Genomic DNA, 21,092 nt, shown 5'->3' on the forward strand with positions numbered 1-21,092 from the left:
GTGCAGAGGTGCATTGATTTTTTTTTCACTAAATTCACTATTATTGTCAAGAAAAAAAGGGGAACACAAACCAAAGTTTTTAGGCCCAAGTAATTTTTGGGTGTCGTATTCATTCCCTAGACTTGGTTTTACAAAGGGAGCAAGGAAATAATCCTAATGAAGCACTAACATAGATGAGAATGATAACTCTCATGTTTGCATATAGTTGAAATTGCTATTTAGTGTTATTGTTCAGCCAAAATTCCATATTGTTCAATAGAACTTATTATGCATATCTTGCTTTTAATTGCCAATGAATTGATTTGTTATGTGTGTAGAGCTGCATTGAATTTTTTCACCAAATTCACTATTATTGTCAAGAAAAAAACGGGGAACACAAACCAAAGTTTTTAGCCCCAAGTGATTTTTGGGTGTTGTATTCATTCCCTAGACTTGGTTTTACAAAGGGAGCAACGAAATAATCCTAATAAAGCACTAACTAGTTCACAAAATATCAAAAAGCATTGAACATTGAATAGGCATAACATAATACATAGATTTTTGTTATATTAATATTATAAAAAGGCCAATCATATACATCTTTTTTATCCTTATATCTTCCCTCAATATATTTGTATCTCTACTTTGTGTTTTTTTTAATGGGCTGAAGCCGATATCAAAATGGGGGTCAAGTAGACTCTAAGCCAAGACCTTCAAGATGAGAGGATCACAACTTATCTTTGTGCTGCGAGATATTCCCAGTATCTTTGCTTTGTCTTATCTTCCTTCCAAGTATTCTATTTATGGAAACACATGATTATACTTGAATCACTATAGCATGCATTTTTATCAATTTAAGCTTTATTCATCACAATAGTATTATTTACTAGATTCTCACGAACATACACATAAGAGAACATTAACACAATGTTTTATTAGAGTGCTTACATCCTTTAAACTGAGATCTATGGTATCTTTCATTCTTTGACTGGTAGCAATCCTTTGTTAGTTGCTTTGGCTTTTTTTCCTAATTAGTGACTTCTGTTATTAGAATATATTTGCTATCTTAGGTTCTTACTATATTTAGCTCGTTATTCTAGAACCTTGTTTAATTGTAATTTAGGCTTTAATTTAAGTTATCTTAATCTAGTCTATTTTTTGATGATGCCGTTATTTAGACAACTTTGCCTTTTAGTTAACACTTTTTATAGCATTTTTCAACTCTATTTATACAGTATATTGGTTAATACAATTATTTCATTTTTTAAGGTTACATGGTATTAGAGCAGTGACATTTTTTGGGCAAATTTGTTGTGAGAAATTCAAAATTGCGGTATGCTTCAAACCTGAGGTAGGGTTTATTGCAAAATTGTGGGAGTTTCTCCTAAAGACTGTCTTTTTCTTTTGGAAAAAAAATAGTTTTGTATAATTTTTTTTTTTGGTATCTTAGATTCTTCCTATATTTAGCTCGTTCTTCTATAACCTTAATAGAAGCCCACAAAATCAGCTCATCTTATGGGAGGGTTTTCTATAATTTTTTTCTCAAAAAATATTTGTTTTGTATTTTCCAATACACGTCTCAAATTCAATGTTTGGGTTTGATCAATTTTTATCTTAAAAATCGTGTTTGGTTTTTGGTCAATTTTTCTTCTTAAAAATCATTTTTGGTTTTTGTAATACATGAAGTTCGTGTGGGATGTTATTTCCAGGGATTCTATTTTAGGGTTTTTACTAAAAGAGTGATACTTCGTAAACTTCAAAACATGATATCTTGGAGTTGGTTTCAAGGGGTATCTTGCTCATTTGCAATAGTTTGGAGGATTTGTTGATTTTTCCCCAAAATCGTGGCAGCTATTTTTAGTCTACCCCTATCTACAGGAAGGACAATTTTACTATACAATATCAGGTTGGACATTTTGTGATGATTTTTTGTCAAAGATGTTGCAGATTATGGGAGGGTTATGCGATACTCATCTCAAGATACCATTCAATGGCAGGCTCTTATCTCTTGTAGTAGACCATTCTGAAGAAGGGGACGACTTTCTCTTCTTTTTTGGCTACTCTATGTCATTGTCATTCTGCAGATCCAAGCAAGGTCTCAGTAATAGCTGAATATTTTGAAGGGTTTATGACCACAAGCCATGTATGGTCTTCTACAGGGTAGTTGATAGCATAGTTGAAAAACTCGTCAATGCCAAGAATTTGCCAAGGCATGGGAAAAAAATTGGGAAAAAACCTGACAAAAAACCTGGGAACTTAATAAATTGCTTAAGTTTAATTAGAAATGCATTTTTTTTTGCAAAATTCAATGAGAAGATGCATCCAATGAGTCAATAAATGAGAACACAAAAGAATCAAGCTTAGTCTAGATTTATCTAAACACAGTGGGTACAAAATTGCATTCTTGTGAAGAATGTTGAGGGTTGGAAGCAAAATAGTAAATAATTTATTTAAAACTAAAAGTAAGTACATTATTACACTTACATCTTCCTCTTCCCAATTGTAGTAAAAACTAAGGGAGAGGTAGAACTACTTAAAGGATCTAGTCCTAGAAGTTTGCAGTGGGCATGACCATGCCTTGTTGTTCAGTATGTCTGATTCAGTCTGTGGCTCATCCTCCAACATGGATGTAGCTTTGCCAAAAGCTTCACTGGACACTAGCAATGACTACTTATTCCACTCAATGTCATCCAATGTGCAACCAAATCTGCTCCCTCCTCCATAGCTCGACACTTGCTAGGCTTGAAATCTCGGCCAGTTTTTCCAACTCAGTGAGTACTCTGCCAGTAGTACATCTATGGTTGATAGAGTGATCATTAAGGAAGGGTATTAGAATATTTTTTAGTATTCTAGGCTCTTTCTATGTTTAGCTTGTTATTCTAAGTTAATGGTCATTTAGTCTTTATTTTTAGTTATCTTAATCTGCTTTATTTTCAAATGTCTTTATTTAGACAACTTTGCTTTTTAGTTAACAATTTTCATAGCGTCTATAAACTCTATATATAATCGGTGTATTGATTAATACAATTATTGCATTTTCAAAAGTTTCATTATTTTCTATGGTTTCTTCCAAGCAGTAATCTGGTCTAGCATTTGTTGTGTATCACAACTTTTACTTATTGCTATTCATTCAATTTTCTTCAATAAATGTTATTTGACATGGTTCATTGTCATCGTTGCTTCACTTCATCTCTCTTTATATTTACTAGCATTGTCGATTCCAAAGGTGGCATCTCATAGACTAGCAATGACATGAATGTTTGTGAACACTCTTAGCCCCAAGGTTTCAGTCCCATTGTCATAAGAACTGCAAGCAAGGAGGACAGCATTGTTTGAATGCTCCATGCAAATGGGGTATACAACGTCATCCTAGAGGAAAGATGAAAACGTTGGGCATCATTACGAAGGACCAGCACATGATAAGGACTCACCTTATTGCAATTGTCTCGTTACTTATCTTGCTACCTTTGACAGCAATGGTAGCTTTAGTTAATATGACTCATTCATGAAGATGGATTATCTTCTTAACATTAATGACAAAACTTTCCGACAATACATTTATCCAATATCTCTTTCCTTTACATATTATCCATTGTTACTTACATCATTTGCTATACAAATATCTCGCTGATGGAACAGAACCAATATATTCTGCTTCTATCCTAGTTGACGTTTTTCCAATATGAAGCTTCACAAGTGCATTAGGGTGAAGTGTAGTAGGTTCTATGTAGACTGTGTCTGCACTTACTCTTTTCCTACTAACATCATCCCCCCTTTCAAAATGTTTGCTTGTCGTCATGTGAACTTGGCTGTATAAGAAGAATATCCTTTTAAATCTCCTTGAGATTAGCAAAATGGTTGTCCCATTGTATCTTATCTTGTTGTCTGATTTCCAAATTTGATTGAAATGCAAACAAGGAAATCAACAACTATCACTGAGAATTGAAATCACACATTTATGGTTTAACACATATGACAGGTGAACTTTGGAATTGCCACTGATTCAGATTTAGATTTAAATCCACACTTGCACATCTTGCACTTGTTTTGAGTACAGTAGAGATTTACAAACAAATCAACCACAATGTGACATCTCCAATATAACTGTCCTGGGGGAAGTAACCCAGACGCGCTCACTCGTGTGGAGAAATATAATTGTGCCTGCACAATAGGTCACATGTTGAGTGCAATTGCACCATACATAAATGCCATTGCAATGCACATACTTCCGAAACATAGAAATGCGACAATTCACAATCTTCTACGAAGGCCACATAGTTGTATTAACATCCACCTATGTAAAAATATACATATCTACAAAAGGGATATATCATATAAGCACCATCAACACTCAATGTATAATTATAACAAGCATCACACAATAAACACCCAGAGTGGCACAGAATTATATGGATCATTAACAATAACATTTGCACAAACATGAAATGCAATAATCAAATAGGTGATAGGATGTGAAGATCATTATATTAATCACATCTATCTATCTATATAAAAATGAATTGCGTGATCTAGATTCAATTCATGACATTCGTGCATAAGGCTCTTCAACACATAAAAGCAACACACAAGAAGATAACTGAAGACTATGTCATGTTCCTTTTGCAAAATTAAAATATATTAATATTATTAAAATAAAAAATAAAAAATGCTTTAATATACTAGCTAAAAAAATATATATAGGAAAAATATATAAATGTAAAAATATAAAATACAATATAAATGCTTTTAGATTTTGGAAGGAAAGTATGTTCCCATGTGCTACCCAAATTTCTGGTTGAGAGATTCATAAATTATAAGTTTACACTAAATGGTCTCTTGTATTTTAATCAAAGTATTTTCTTTCTATTATAAGCTGACCTTGCAATGACTGGTGCTATGCTAATATATCTTGTATTAGCACATAGTTGTTTGATGTTTTTATCAGTATATACTCTATTTATTGCAACTTCTATGTAATGTCCCCTTCTTTTGGCCCATTCCAACATCTTTGGAAGCTCCATCTTCTTTGTAGAATTCCTACTTTTCAGAAAGAAATATTAATAGTGGCAATGACCTCATGAGATCAATGTAGGTCTAATGGAACTTGCTTTCTACATTTTGGGAGCACTACACACTTCTTGGAGAAGGTTGCAAGTTTTGCAAAGCACCAAATTTCAAAAATATTGATATCTTGAAAATATAAGGTTATGTGGCATAATCAGGATTCGCTTTTGTGCTATATTAGTATTTTCCCCAACTTGGTGGTTGAGCAGAAATATAATAAATTTAATTATAATACAAATCATATGGTTCAAAATTATATTAAAATAAAAAGTAATTTATTTCTAGAAAGTTCCGAAAGGGGTTATAAAATAGGTTCTCAAGATTCAATTTCTCATTCTTAATTTTTTTGAAACCCAATTGTGGATATGGGGCAGGTTTGTTGAATACCCATAGGACAAAAACCTAATGCAAATATTAATTTGAAGGAATGGGTTCTCCTTAGCCAATGTAGAGGTGGATTCACAGATGTTTGTTGTTTGTCCCGAGCAGTGATTTATCTTTCCAATTTCATATCTATTTGCAGGAGTTTGAAATGAAAGAAACCTTAATTTTTGCTCAACAGCAGCCCTAGGACTGAAACCCTAAGCCAAAGATTGGTTTTGGGGAAGGCTTCTCCCTAGTCAATGCAAAGGTGGATTCTCAAAGGAACTGAATGTTTGATGTTTGAGCTGAGCAGCGTTATCTTGCCAGTTCCATATCTATTAGAAGGGGCCTGAAATGAAGAAATCTTTAAGATTTGTAAGAAATAACATTTTGAAGAAATTTTATAAAAATAATTGTGATATTTTGATTTAGAAGATGTGAAATTTAATTTTAAAATGGTCCAACCCTAGCTGTGGACAATCACAAGAATTTTTCACATATTGGTGACCTAAAGCTGTCGTCACATTTATGGTATGATTGGCAATGTATGTTGACCATAACACTACACTAAGTGGGAGGCAGCTGTATCATTTATCGAAGGAGAGAGGTGATTGAGATTTAAGAAGGGGAATTAACGCCTTTATCCTAGTCTTTAGAGACTATCAAGCTCTCTGCCAACCTGAAGGTAATGTTTAGCAAGTATTAAAAGGGAAGTAAGGAGATTTGTGATATCACAGGATTTTGGAATGAAGTCATTTCATACTTCAAGTATGCAAAGATCTCTACATTGGCAATTTGATTGTTGACATCAATTTGGGAGTAATTACTGCTCTGATGGGTGTAGTAAATGCCAGAATATCTACGCATAGCAGTGTGTTCAGATTTTTAGGGCACAAATAATTACAATAGCTGTGCCTGCTTTCTCAGAAGTGTCTGTGCTCAGACCAGCATCATCCAAAGTCTTACAAGCTATAGTTTAAAAGTCAGCAAATTAGTTCTTATTTTTGTATATGTATTTCTGACTTTGCATCAGCATGCTGTGGTATCAGCCTTGAAATATATATATATATATTTTAATCTGAAATACAGGCATGAGTAGTTCAATATTATTTTCTGAGTTTCAAGTAATCATTTGATTATGAAATCAGTACATGCCAACTGTTTGTCAAAATGCCTATAATATTAATTATTAGTTACAGCTGTTCATAATCAATAAATTCAGAACTTTCTACATTTGAGCAAGTGTTTGACAAAATGACTCTGCAAAAAGTAAAATCTAAAATAATTGCAAATTTGTTAAAATTTCTCGGTAAGGGCACCAAATTCTGATTTTTTCTCCCTTTGATTTTGAGAAGTATAATCCTTTTCTTCACTTACATCATTTGTTTGAGGCTGTCTTATATGTGTATCTCAAAGTAAAATGAAATTCTACCATTTGCTCTTTCCAAAGCTTTTTTTTTTCTTTGAATCTGTTCCATTTTTTTAATCGTTCTGGACACCTCATTTTCTGTAAAATAAATTTATCAATTAGGGCTATTTATCATGTTAGGTTTATTTCTGGGTTGTAGCGAAAGTTTAGAATGAACTTAAATATATTTCCTTTGTTTTCCTTTTAGTTTTTAATGATTAAATTAATTAAAATTCATGGAGGTGGGTATTGCACAGAGGATAAATGAAAACTTAATTTATGAATGATGGGTTTATGGTAATGACAGATATAGTGCATATCTATGCTGTTTATGTAAGTTAAAAATACTATCTATAGACTAAATCTGATTAATTGTTATGGATAATCATTTAAAATTTCAATTACAGTAGTAGCAATTATTAAACATTATCATGTCTTGATGTTGTCTAATCTTTACCAAATTATATAAAGTACTAACAAATCTGTGAAAGCTGTAAAATCATATTTTATTTAATGCTTTGTTTTGCATATTCAACCTTTGGCAATTGACATTGAGAATGGTATATTTTAACTGGGCTATATGATAAAGTTGCCAGAAATATAGGAATAGAATCAAATCACGTGTCATCTGATGGTTGGTTGACATTTAATGCATCTGTGCATGGAATTGTCCCACATACACACACATAATTATTTAGGACATTTGCGTTATAAAAATTGATGCAACTGCCGATCTGATACTTGAATTTTTGGATGCAGGCAACAACATTCCCCCCTCAATATTTTCAGAATGTGTATATTGGTAGATGGCACAAGGTTGAAATGCTACGGTCTATGAGCGGTACTACTCCACCTCTTAAAATGTACTCTGAGTTGCCAATAGAATTTGAGAAAGCAGAAGTTGCATATGGGGTGGGATTTGAACCAGCTATTGCTGATCTAAGCTATGCCTTTACCATAGCTCTTAGGAAAGCTAATTTAAGTATTCGAAACAATGGTGCTTTCTCTTCAGGAAATGTTCCTGATCCTAGTCTATTTCCATCTGGAAGTCGTATTCACACAAATCAAACAGTCAAAAAGGAAAGAAGCTTGCCCTGGTGGGATGATATGCGATACTATATTCATGGTAAAAACAGTATTCGTTGTTCTGATTTTAAATGGAATTTCTTGGCAACAACTGATCCATATGAAAAGATTGATAAATTGCAAATTGTTGCCAATATCATGGATATCCAACAATCAGAAGGTCGGCTTTCATTTTATGCAAAGGAATTTAAGATTTCTATTAGCAGCTTGGAGCATTTACTGAAGAATTATGACCTGAAACTACCAGTTGAAGTCAGGGGAGGGTTTATTTATTCAGCAGCCTTCCAACTTGATATAACAATGGATTGGGAATGTGAGTCAGGGAACCCACTAAACCATTATTTGCACGCACTTCCTAGTGAGCTTGAACCCCGTAAGAAAGTCTATGATCCTTTTCGTTCAACATCATTTTCTCTTCGCTGGAATTTCTCTTTGAAACCTTCAAATTGTGTAGAACATGTTGAAGAAGTATCTTCTTCCATGGGAGACACAGACAGGTTTAGTGGTAAAGTGAAAGTTCAGGTTATGTCTTCTGCCAGAAGGTCCAACACTAATAGGAACTTGTATGATTCAGCTTCCGTCTTGCCCCCTGGAAAATTTGGCATGGTGCCAGTGGGTATTCCAACAGTGAATTTGGGTGCCCATGATTTGATATGGATTTTTAGGTGGTGGAATTTATATTATAATCCACCACATAAAATTCGTTCTTTCTCAAAATGGCCTCGTTTTGGAGTCCCAAGATCAACCAGATCAGGGAATTTATCCCTTGATAAAGTCATGACTGAGTTTATGCTACGTGTTGATGCAACACCTACTTGTATCAAGCATGTTCCTATGGGAAGTGATGATCCTGCAAACGGATTGACCTTTAATATGAAAAAACTAAAATATGAGCTCTGTTACAGCCGAGGGAGACAGCGCTATGCTTTTGAATCCAAGCGTGATCCTCTTGATCAAGTGTACCAAGGTTTAGATCTTCATGTGCTTAAGGCAGAGCTGAAGGATCCAAGCACAAGCAGTGTCGAAGAATGTTCACAAAAGACTAAAAGAGTTAAGCCACAAGGAGTAACTGATAGTGTGGGTAATGAACAGAGTAGGGAAAATGGAATCAATCCTGACATATCCAATGGGGATGGGTTGCTGCTTTATACAGACTATTTTACAATCAGAAAGCAGTCACCAAAGGTTGATCCTTCAAGGTTGTTATCATGGCAGGAAGAGGGACGGAGTATAAGAAGTCTTGAGGCTACTTATGTGAGGTCAGAATTTGATTACGGAAGTGAGAATGATGCAACACTCTCTGATCCCAGTGATGATGACGGTTTTAATGTAGTATTAGCTGACAATTGCCAACGTGTGTTTGTGTATGGACTTAAACTCCTTTGGACAATTAAAAATAGAGATGCTGTTTGGGCATGGGTTGGTGAAATATCAAAAGCCTTTGAGTCTCCTAAGCCATCCCCATCTAGGCAGTATGCTCAGAGGAAGATGATTGAGGAGCAACAGAAGCTTGTGGGGACAGGACTGCCTGTTGATGATCCTTCTAGATTGTCAACCTCTCCAAAACAAAGTAAAGTTTCAAATGTTTCTTCATCGTCAGTCCACGTGGAGAAACCAATCTCTTCCCCATCTCCTTCAAGGAAAATGGGTTATTCATCATCTGCATCATCAGGTATGCCATTTGTTTGTGTCATATATGTTCCATAAAGTGGTTATTGATATATTAATATCAAATTTTAGTCTCTACTTTCTATGAAAGTGGAACTTAAGGTGTTGTATAATATCCAATTGTAGTCTTGCATTAAATTTATAAATGCACAATATATTTGTATAATTTCTTATAAATGTAATTGTAAAAGTATACGGTTGCAAGTTGTCTGACATTGTAGATATAAATGTCTGAATGCATTCTTTCTTTTGATATCGGTGATTGTCCCTAGCATTGCTTAAAGGGTTGACCATAGATGAGACAGGAGAAGAGGGCACAATGAACTTTATGGTGAATGTTGTTCAGCCTCAGTTTAATCTTCATTCAGAAGAAGCAAATGTAAGTTGATAGGTAAAAAGTAGTTTATCTTTCATAAATGCAATTATGCTTTTTTGTGGCCTTGACCAGATATTTTGTTAACATATTGTTTGTACCAGCAGTGTCTGGCATGCATCAATTCCAAAACATCATAACACTTTGCAATGCAAATAATATTTCCAAAGCATTGTTGGTAATTCTCTTTGTAGAATTCGTATTGAGTAGCATGGATTATTGGAAATGTTTTAAACCTGAAATGAAGATTTATGAGGAGCCTGCTTACCAAGTAGTGTTAGTTCCGATATTACATTAACTATTGCAGATTTTTGTAATTGTAGCATTGAACAAGAATTACAGCACCATGAATTGCTATTAATATTTAAGTTTGTATGTAAATCTCTATTTAGATTGGCAGCATTGGGAATTCTTTTTTCATGTTAAAATAATTTGCATTTTTTGAGAACTGTGTATGGTTCTTACGATAGGCTGTGATATTATTTGCTTCCTTTCTCTACCTGTGAAAAGATAAATCAAGGTCACATTTGAAGGCTATGGAAGATGTTTCTGCAGAATCAACTGTTATTTTTATTTAGTCTTTAGACTTTAGTTGTTTAGGTTTGTGATAAGTTCTTAGTGCTAAGGAAATATTGGGTGAGCTTTTATTGTTGTGTTAAATTTTTTGTTCTATCGCTGCTTAAATAGCAAGGGTAATGTCTCAATTTCGCATCATTAGTATTTATTTATAATGGTGAATCTGTGCTTTGTTTGGGTCATCAAGTTTTGAATTTTTTTGTCAAGAAACTAGATAACAGCTATGATAATATTGCTTAAAATGTTAGAAAGGATCTGCATCAATCAGAATTTAAAGATTTTAACTACCCTAGCCATGTGGAATAATCCTTTGCTTCCAAGAGCACATCTGCAATTCACAAAATGATTTTGAACATCTCATTCCTGTTATTTGGATTTAACTAGTTTCAGTTTGATCTCTTTGCCTCTGTGAACAATTATATTTCTGTGTTTCTAGGGTGCATTCTTACTTGCTGCAGCCAGTGGACGTGTCTTGGCTCGCTCCTTCCATTCTGTATTACATGTCGGGGTTGATTTGATCCAGAAAGCTTTAGGAACTGGAGGAACGCATATTCCTGGATCAGCACCTGAAATGACATGGAAGCGCCGGGAGCTTTCAGTAATCTTGGAGCATGTACAAGCTCATGTAGCTCCTACAGATGTTGACCCTGGAGCCGGGCTACAGTGGCTTCCTAAAATTCCAAGAACTTCCCCTGAACTTAAGCGCACTGGTGCATTGTTGGAGCGTGTATTCATGCCATGCACAATGTATTTCCGTTACACACGATATAAAGGAGGAACAACTGATTTAAAGGTGCTGATTCTCAATACTGTGCCATCCATGCTTTCTGTAGCATCTCAATATATCCAAAACAGTTTTTATAATTACTTTTGGAATTTTTGTACAGCATAATTTAGCTTATGCAGTGTTGCGAAATATTTTCTTGGCGTGAAATATACCAGTTTTGCTGCCTAAGCTTTAAATTTTTAAATTTTGCTTCAAAATTGAATTCTTACCAAACATAACCACAATAATGTGTAATAACTGACTGGCTCACACTACTGTAATGTTGGATAAGATTTATTTGTTTTCAAATCTATGGTGTATATCAGATACTGGAATATGTAGGTGAATAACTCACAACTAATAATGCCAAGTATCAAATTCTAAACAAACTGGCAATTAATGACTTGCAAATTTATTGCTTCACAAATTGAAAATTACAATCAAATATAAGGGGAACCTGAAATGTTTGATATAATTCCAATTTGCAGCAGATTGCACACGTGCCACCTTGAGCTTTAAATGACACCAATCACAGCCTGTATAGGAAAGGCCCGCATCCTTCAGTAGTCACCAACAATGCCAACATTGGCTCCAATACTGCAGCCCTTTAAATGCCCAGATAATGGCATTAAAACCAGACCCCCGATCAGTTTCTAGATGCCCAGATTTGTGATTGTAGTAGCTTGGAAGCGCCAATAATGGTGTCTGAAAGCTACAGCCGGGTGGGAATAAACAAGACACAAATGCTATCCAATGTTGCCCAGTATATATCATTAGCAATTAAAAAAACCCAATGCCAATATGCAGCAAAAATTGGCGCTAGAAAATGGAGATGTGAAATGCCCAAAATGTGCCTCTATATAGCAGACGCAATTATCAATAATGCATCCAGTTTGCTTCACAAATTGAGCCAGCTAAAACCCTCTCCTTAGAAACAGTAGCAACAGTTAGGAGGAATGACAAATCATATACCTTAGTACAATTTGCCAACCAACCTCAGAATAATTCTAAGAATTGAATCTACAATACTTTAGTTGTAGATCCCAAATGCTTATACTACAGCAAGGACACAAATATTAGAACTTCAGAAGTGTCACAAGGACAACAAAGAAAGATAAGATAATCAAATAATTGGATGCTTTTCCCATAAAGTGTCCTCGTATTTATAATCTCCAAATGGCACTAGTTTACCAAAAGAACTCCACTTACACAACATTAAAATTTAATGAAGTGCCATTAATATAATTTATTAATTGCTTTTGGCTCCAAAAAAGATCTTTTCCACCATAACTTAATATTTTGACACACAAGGCCATTGTTTCTTGTTCCCATGATTTAAAACTTTTCGTTCTGGTTCCAATGAGCTATGATACTGAGGTGACCAACCAACAATACTGACAAAAATAACAACCTCAACGTATTTAGATGAATAATAATAATAATTCACCCGTCCTGCGAAAACAATTGAAGAGGCATCAGAATTGAAATCTGACAACACCAAAGTGATTTTGATGATGAAAGACAATGAATGCACTTGACGAGTCGACGGGGTGACTTACTATAAGTAGAGGCTCCCTCCAAGATTCTTGGAGCTCAAATTGGAAGCCCGAAATAAAAACTGAGAGCATCACCCAACTCCTATAACTCAACTAAGTTCATTGGAACCAACATATTCACTTACTATAAATAGTAAGTCCCTCAAACGGAGCCAAAACACACCATAGGCTGCTGGAAAGCCTATAACTACACAACTCAGACCCTCAAATCCCACTGTCAGCTCACAAGGGTCACAATGGCGAACTGACCTGGCCAACTACAAGAATCTGCTAAAAATGGGGACATTACATAATGCTAGAATGGTTTTGGGATATTCTTTTCGTAAATTGTTTTTTGTATTAAGTTAAAAACTTTTTTCCCATTGTTCTAATGGACAAAAATATTAACCATGTGAACTGTTTTACTTTTTGTAACTTAACTACAAACTAAGGTGGAATGTTAAATTATGTTGATGAATGCATTCCATTTTTATTGTTTCTCTAAGAATTACTTGAGTGTGGAAGGAAATTTTTTGAAACATTATCTTTCCGAAACCTTTAGAATTATTTCTATAAAAAAATATAACTAGTGTGCTGTACGTTAATTTGATTGTGTATATATATATATATATATATAGAGAGAGAGAGAGAGAGAGAGAGAGAGAGAGAGAGAGAGAGACCCAAAAAATATGTATGACATGGCTTACTTAAGGACGTATCTTGCTATATGTTTGAGAAAGTTGAGCATTGCTGAAATATTCTTTTTTATTCATGTACTTTCACTTTAAACATAGAGATCAAATATATTATATGGGCTTCCAATTGTTATTTCCGGTATGCTTGATGTAATTATTTCTGCTTCTTGCAGATCAAGCCTTTAAAAGAGCTCTATTTTAATTCTTCAAACATAACTGCTACAATGACATCTCGCCAGTTTCATGTTATGGTGGATATATTAAGTAATCTTCTCCTTGCAAGGCTTCCCAAGTAAGTAATTTGTAGTAAAAAATGTCTATTTAAATTGTGTGTTTTTCTTTGCATGTTCAAAAGGTACTTTTATCATTCATTTTTGTTCAATACTACTGCTACTTGGTATTTTCTCAGAGTTGTTTACTACTCTTTGATGTAAGAATCCCTGCTGGTTGTAGCTTTGTTAAACACTGAATTTTGTTCACTCTTTAGGTGTTTGACGTTTGTCAAACACTTTGCATGAAACCTTTATCTTGCAGTCTTTTATGTCAGATTGAATTTGCTTGCTTGGAATGATATTAAATGAAGTTTATATCCTTGCAAATGATTGTTAAGAAATCTAGGTAAAGAATTGGAACACAAATGTAATCCCTTTTAACCTTGCTGAAGGATTTCTAACTTGCTGGAGGATTTCTAACACAAGCTAATGAACTACCCGGTTTAGGAAAATAATATTCAGACCTGTTAGGATCCTGCTGTTTAAGGGATTTAACTTGGAGAACTTGTTAGGATTCCACAAGGAGGATAATGTAGGAATATCACTTCTTCTTTGTTTGCATAGATCCAGTTAAGCTTTAATTCTGCTTCTTCTTGCAGACATTCAATCAACTGTTCGACAGCATCCACGATTCATGATCTACACACTTGCAAATACAACATTCTGAGATATAAATGCAAGCTTAACTTGTTAGGGCATCCACCGCCTTAACCAAAACGCATCACATTTGAATTTCACCTCTACCATGCCAAAATGTGTTACCAAACGCTAATCCATCATTTATGAGATCCACTTGATCACCAATTTGAAGCCCTCATTAATTTGACAAAAACCATCTAGCCCTTTTCACTTTTCCCAATAAATGTGCATGACTTCAAGAAATTCAATCGCAACGATCAATGCAAAATCAAATCATCACCACACTTTATATCGTAAAAGATCTACTGGAGTCGGCCATTGCATCACTGGCCAAGTATCAAACATAAATATCTAAGTGTTCTATCATTTTCCATAGAACGAACTTTAATCAATCCAAGCCATGCCTTCTAGTAAACGAAACATTGCATGATCATAACACCAAACTCATACCTGAGTCTAGATCATAAATCCAAAACCACACCATCTGAATCTCCGTAGATTTGATAGATTAATCTAATCATTCAATGTTTGTCACCGTCTGTTCTTTCCAATTGCTCTGTGACACTTCAATCTATCATAAATTTGTTCAGACCTGTTTCCAGTATGTGCGCTCATAGACATTGCAGTATGAGACATTTTTTAGTCTTCCATGCAAACTACACACTCTAGATTCGACTGCATCATAACCTCAATGTTGACTTCTGCACTGCATATGCTAGAACAATGCTCCCGGTAAACTGTCAACCATTAACACTTAAGTTGATATCAGCGGCAACACAATAGCTGATTAATTGAGCATCAAACCTACATTATACCGTCTCTTCAATACAAACATCGTCAATTATGCCAACAATATGTACGAGTCTATAATCTATAAATAAATTTATAAATTTATAATATATCAATATGTATGTGTGTATGCATTTGAAAATATCTATATATCTGCAAGACCGGATCCCACCGAAAAATTTTATATGTCAAAACCATGAACTTGAATCCGTGTCAGAACCAGGATGAGTAACTTAGCATAAAAGTTAATTTTGGAGAAAATTTGAATGTTAGCAGGAAACAATATTATAGGGTATAAAATATAATATCCAGTTTAAAATTTAGTGCCTTGAATTTGCCTAGCATTTTTCTGCCCTGTACTTATGGAAATCATCGTAGGCCTTTAACACTAGTTGCCTGCTTTCACAGGTTCCGCCCTTTAGCAGCAACCTATCAGTCAAAAGTTAGCTACAAATCAGCCAGAGTCAGCAGTCAACAAACTGTGAGATTGACTCTCAATAAATCGATACAGTTGCCAATAACAGAGTGTGACTGCATAGGTCCAGTCAGGGATGATTGGCCTTCTTCCCCCTGCCAAGCTGCCCCTACACAAATTTATTTTCTCACAGGGCAGGCACTTCTGATAGATCTGATTGGTCTTCTGCCTTTTGTTTGATAAAGTATTTGACAGTTGAGCAGTTGACCCTTGAATATGTTTGACTGTGATTTTATGTTCAAACGGGTTTGCTGATAGCAATCTGATCTTATTGCAATCAGCAATTTGACATTCCATTGAACGGTGTCTTTTACAGATACAATGATTTGACTCCTTTGGGCAGAGCCTTCCCCAAGAAAATGATTTGATTCCTCTGGACACCACCTTTTACTGAAATGACGATTTGACCCCTTCAGACAATAATTTGAATGTGCAACAATGATTTGACTCCTTTGAACAAAGCCCTACATGAGAACAATGATTTGATTCCTTTGGATGTTGCCTTCCACAGAAACAGCAATTTGACCCCTTAATTTTGTTTTGTATTAAATTGGCTCAGGGTCTCTCCATGGGTTTCCTCACTCTGAATTTATACAAGCTTCTAGGGTTTCTTCCTTACCAAATATTAAAAGAATGAATGCACAAAGTTTGAAAGAATTGAATGACATGCACATGATGAGTATAGGGTTGTATTTCGTGTTGTATGGTGTTTAGGTGAAAAATGGAAGAGGCCAATGAATTAATAATGTAAATTATGTAAGATGAATTCATTAACTAACCATTTAAACACTAAGCCATTCGATACAAGAAAAAGAGGGTCTTCCAAACATAAATACCAATATGACTCAAGTTAGATTAGCACAGCCCAAGTAGAAGGAAGGGATACAAATACTAAAACTGAATTATATCAAGGAATTACACAAGCAAGTCCTCGTTAATGTAGTGTTCATTAACTTTAAGATGTGCAATGTGAGTGTGAAATTGAATTAATTGATTTAATCACAAGAGTAAGATAGATCTAGGCACTAAATCTATTTAATCAGCTCAATTAAAATATGGAAATAGGTCTATGCTAAGCGAAAAAAAAAAATGATGAAGTTACTGTAAATTGTGTAAGAGAAGACGGCTTTTTGCGCTGAAAATCGTGGATCTGAAACTGTGACGATAATTCTGACTGCAGATCTGCGATCGGGACAGAAAACTCTGTTTTTCTTAAATCTCCAGGAACAGGTTGACCACGAGGAAAAGTGTCTGGACACTTTACAGGATGGACATGTTCTCGGGGCACTGCAGCAAAATCAACCCAGGTTCTCAAGAAAGTTCCTGGCGAATATTGTTTGGATCTGTAATCACAATTTGAATATCCTGCTCTTGTGCACAATAAAAAATGGTTTTGGTTATTGGGGGAGGGCTTGCCTTGGTCAAGCCCTCGATTGAGGAATCAACCTTGAAATGAAATGAAATGTAAAGCATGAAAGAAAACAAGACAAATGTAAATATTCACTTTGCTTGATGAAACCCTTGTCAATAAGGATTTTGCAATGTTTGTGTGTTGTATATATTAAATTTGCAATGAAGGATGTAGGAAATCTCCACAAATGCAATAGATCTACCAAAGCCACATCATGGAGCCATGGATGTAAATATGCATCGAAGAAGAAGATGATGAATGTTACAACGTAGATCTCCTCTTTTGATGGCCAACAAAATGCTAGATCTTGAAGAGAAAATACCCACAAAGGATTCTTCAATGGTTGATGAATGTTTGAAATGCCTTAGGAAATCTGCTAGCTTGAGTGCTTGAAGTTGCTTGATAGCTCGTGTGTATGTATGTTCATGATGATGTGAAAATAAGGTGTCTAGGGTTCCTTTTATACTTGTTTTTGGGTGCTAAAACAAAGCAAGTCAATGGGGTCATCTGATTTAGAAATTTGGAACCCAAGACAAAATGGGTCCCCGCACCTAAATTCCCAGCAGAATAGGTTGACTTGCGTCATCTTATTCTGGAATAGGTCGACCTATTCCAATGTTATCTTGGGAAGGGGTAATCCCGAGGTCTCAGAAACCTCACTGATGAAAATGAAAAAAGTGGGACTGAACAGGAGATAGTGGTGATTGAGGACAAATCCATCCATGGTCCTTAAGATTGCTAAAGGGCATGAGCTAAAATGTCTTAAATGATGGGTGCTTCCATTTTAACATGGTATAATGGGGAATTTACGTTGGTGTTTCTAACTTATAAGTTGCTTTAAGAGATAAAATGTGTTGTTAGTACATCATAAACATAAGAAATAAATGCTTTTACTAAGTTTATTGTAACATTATATTATACCTAATATATGTTTTTTTGTATGAGCACAATTATTTTCCTACAAGTTAAGATACTTTGTGAAATGTGGCTCTTCTAAATCAGTTTCTGTATCTGCCATTCAATTACATCATCTCTGGCATAGATGCCCATATACCAATATATTGCTTGATTTGTTATCTGAGTTCTAAGGACCAAATCAATTGGATATTTCTCATATGAGTGGAAAGGTACACTTTTTGGAGAGTTAAAGAAATCTCTATATTCTGCTGAAATCCAATCTATCTGTTTTATTGTACTGTCAAACTGGCTATAGTGGGGCATGTGTGGGTGCTGTGATCTTGAATCTTCTTTGATCTGACCACAATTAGGATGAATAATTGTATTCAGGCAATCACATGGCAAGATTTTATTGTATTGATTAGGGATTCCAGCTTGACAAAAGCGATTTATGTTATCCTTCACAGAAGCTTGGAATTTAAAGTTTGGAAGTGTTTTTGAAATGCATTGTAAAGTGTACTTTGTGAACTTTTTGACGTGGAATTTAAGATAGCTTTCAAATTCCTCATTAGTTGTTAAGCAGAGGAAATGGGAAAAGGATTGTAGAAAAAGATATCTTGTGAAGAAGAATGGAATATGCCTCTAATAAAGCTTAAATGAAAGCAATTTGAACCTTTGCACTTGGATTGCTGTTCATTTATTTGCTACTAAATGTTTATTTAGAGTTTGATGTTAGTAAAGTTTCAAAAAGGATCACTAGATTTCCTCCAAAGATTCTGTAGCCTAGCCTCCGTAGAGTTAGACAAGCCTAGGTCTTTCTTGTGGCATATATTTGAGATGGATGATGTGTCAGCTGGCTTCATCCAAGTCATATGCATATGTTAGAATGCTTGATTCTTTGAGAGCTTCTTGTTTGCTTTTCTTTATCATGTTGATGTTTCATTGAGCGGCCCTGGTGTAGATCTCTTCATACTTATACTATGTCTTATGGATCTGAGTTTTTCCTCTTTAGGATTGTTAACCCCCTACTTTGTTCACCATTCTACAAATTGTATTCATTAACGTTTCTTATTCTGTTATCTTTCTAGCTTGTTACCTTTCATTTATAACTGGCTCTGCTTTTGAGTCTTGTTGACACTTTTTGTTTCTTCACGGACATCAATATGTTTGCTTTCTGATCAGATGTCCTCTTTTGAGATTGCAGTTGGGACCTAGTAGGCTGTGATTAATCATTTAGAGGTAAATAGGGATCAGATTAAATGTTATTTGTCAACCTGTTTTGATTTTGTCAAAATCAAAACAGGTTGACAAATAACATTTAATCTGATCCCTATTTACCTCTAAATGATTAATCACAGCCTACTAGGTCCCAACTGCAATCTCAAAAGAGGACATCTGATCAGAAAGCAAACATATTGATTTCCGTGTATGTTGCTTTCTGATCAGATGTCCTCTTTTAAGATTGCAGTTGGGACCTAGTAGGCTGTGATTAATCATTTATAGGTAAATAGGGAGCAGATTAAGTGTTACTTGTCAACCTGTTAAGCATTTCGTCAAATCAAGATATATATATATATATATGGTGCTGGGATTAAGTTTTGAATTCAATAGAAAATATAGTTTTAGGTATATAGATTCTGAAGTCTTGTATAAAAAGTGACTCTTATATATTCAATGTCTAGGAAGCTGATAGTTTTCCACTCATTGCACAACGTTTGTTTCTATTACCTCTGGACATTTTATGGGAGTGTAAGTATGAGCAGCTTTTATAAGACAGGCTGGCCAAGTAATTCTGCTAAAATCAGGCAAAATTATATCAGATAAATGAAACTTTTGCATCAGATGTAAGTGCCTTTTGTATTTTGCTTCATCATTTATTTCTCACATTTTTAAGTTGGGTTGTTTCAGGCCTAGGAAGAGCAGTCTGCTGCATCCCGATGATGAAGAAGAAGGTATTGAAGAGGAGACAGATGAGGTTGTTCCTGATGGAGTGGAAGAGGTTGAATTGGCTCGTGTTAAACTTGAGCAGGCAGAGAGAGAATGTAAGCTATTGCTTGATGATGTTCGGACAATTGCAGTACATGGGGGGTTCGTTAGCTTAACAGAGACTGATTTATCTTCAGAAACAGAGGATACCTTGTTGTGGATGATGTCAAATGGAAAATCTGCATTGGTAAGGATTCTCTTTTTATGTGACCATTTTTTGGTTCTAGAACCTTGCTGCATTATTTTTTTTCTTTTACCACACCATTGGTTTTTAGAAACATTGGGTTTGAGATAATATCAAAATATGGAGCAGGTTATGGCGAACTTTTTATTCTCATGTAGTAATCAATAGTCACATTACTTTAGCCCTATAAATTTACAAAAATATTAGAAATCACTTTTAGATGCCTGTCTTTGAGCTTGTTAACAGTATGAGATATTGAATTGTGGAATGCATACTGTTAATAGTTGAATTAGTGCAGCTAGATTTGGGATCTCAAGTATATATCTAACTTTTTGCCTGTTCAGGTTCAAAACTTGAAGAAAGAACTGAGTAAAAAACGCAAGGCTAGAAAGGCGGCGTCTGCATTGTTGAGGTTAGCTTTGCAGCGGGCTGCACAGCAAAGGTTGATGGACAAGGAAAAGAATAAAAGTCCCTCCTTTGCCATGCGCATTTCATGGGCCATTGATAAAGTTGTCTGGAGTTTGCTATCTGATGGCAAGGCTTTTGCAGAAGCAGAAATAAGCCACATGGTGAGTTTTCTGGTTAGATAGCAGACTTTGATGAACGGCTGAATTACCTGGTTTGGAGATTAGAATGGGTGTATTGTCAGAATGCATGATAGTAAAATTTTTCAAGCTTTAATTGAATCTTACTAAATTTTACTTAGCTCAATGGAATCTCTTAGATATGGTTCTGTGTAAATCTGTTGTAGATTTTAATTTTTGTTTGTTTTCCTCGCCCACGCAAATTAGCACAAAGTTGCAATTTACCTAACAAGTTACTTCACATAGAATATAATTTGTGCAACTTGGAGGAAATTTTGTGACTTTTCTTCTTTTCTAAATCACCATTACTTTATCACTTTTGAAAACATCATAGTAATGTCA

At 34.8% G+C, this 21,092-nt stretch overlaps 1 protein-coding gene across 3 annotated transcripts in view; it reads left to right on the forward strand.

Annotated features, from left to right (window-relative positions):
- Nucleotides 1-21,092, forward strand: part of LOC149537618 (protein SABRE-like) — a 264,963-nt gene that overhangs the window by 121,941 nt on the left and 121,930 nt on the right. For 2 of the 3 annotated variants that reach the window (XM_089798989.1, XM_089798991.1), the window contains 6 exons: nucleotides 7,574-9,572; nucleotides 9,841-9,947; nucleotides 10,954-11,310; nucleotides 13,687-13,805; nucleotides 19,905-20,169; nucleotides 20,511-20,735. In XM_089798989.1, coding sequence (XP_089655115.1) covers nucleotides 7,574-9,572; nucleotides 9,841-9,947; nucleotides 10,954-11,310; nucleotides 13,687-13,805; nucleotides 19,905-20,169; nucleotides 20,511-20,735 — 3,072 coding nt within the window. The remainder of the gene's footprint in view (nucleotides 1-7,573; nucleotides 9,573-9,840; nucleotides 9,948-10,953; nucleotides 11,311-13,686; nucleotides 13,806-19,904; nucleotides 20,170-20,510; nucleotides 20,736-21,092) is intronic. The other variant, XM_089798990.1, reaches the window with a different exon arrangement.

The sequence above is a fragment of the Cupressus sempervirens genome, chromosome 9 (assembly GCF_028749045.1).
Source record: "Cupressus sempervirens isolate cs-2001-9-10 chromosome 9, ASM2874904v1, whole genome shotgun sequence".
Lineage (NCBI taxonomy): Eukaryota > Viridiplantae > Streptophyta > Pinopsida > Cupressales > Cupressaceae > Cupressus > Cupressus sempervirens.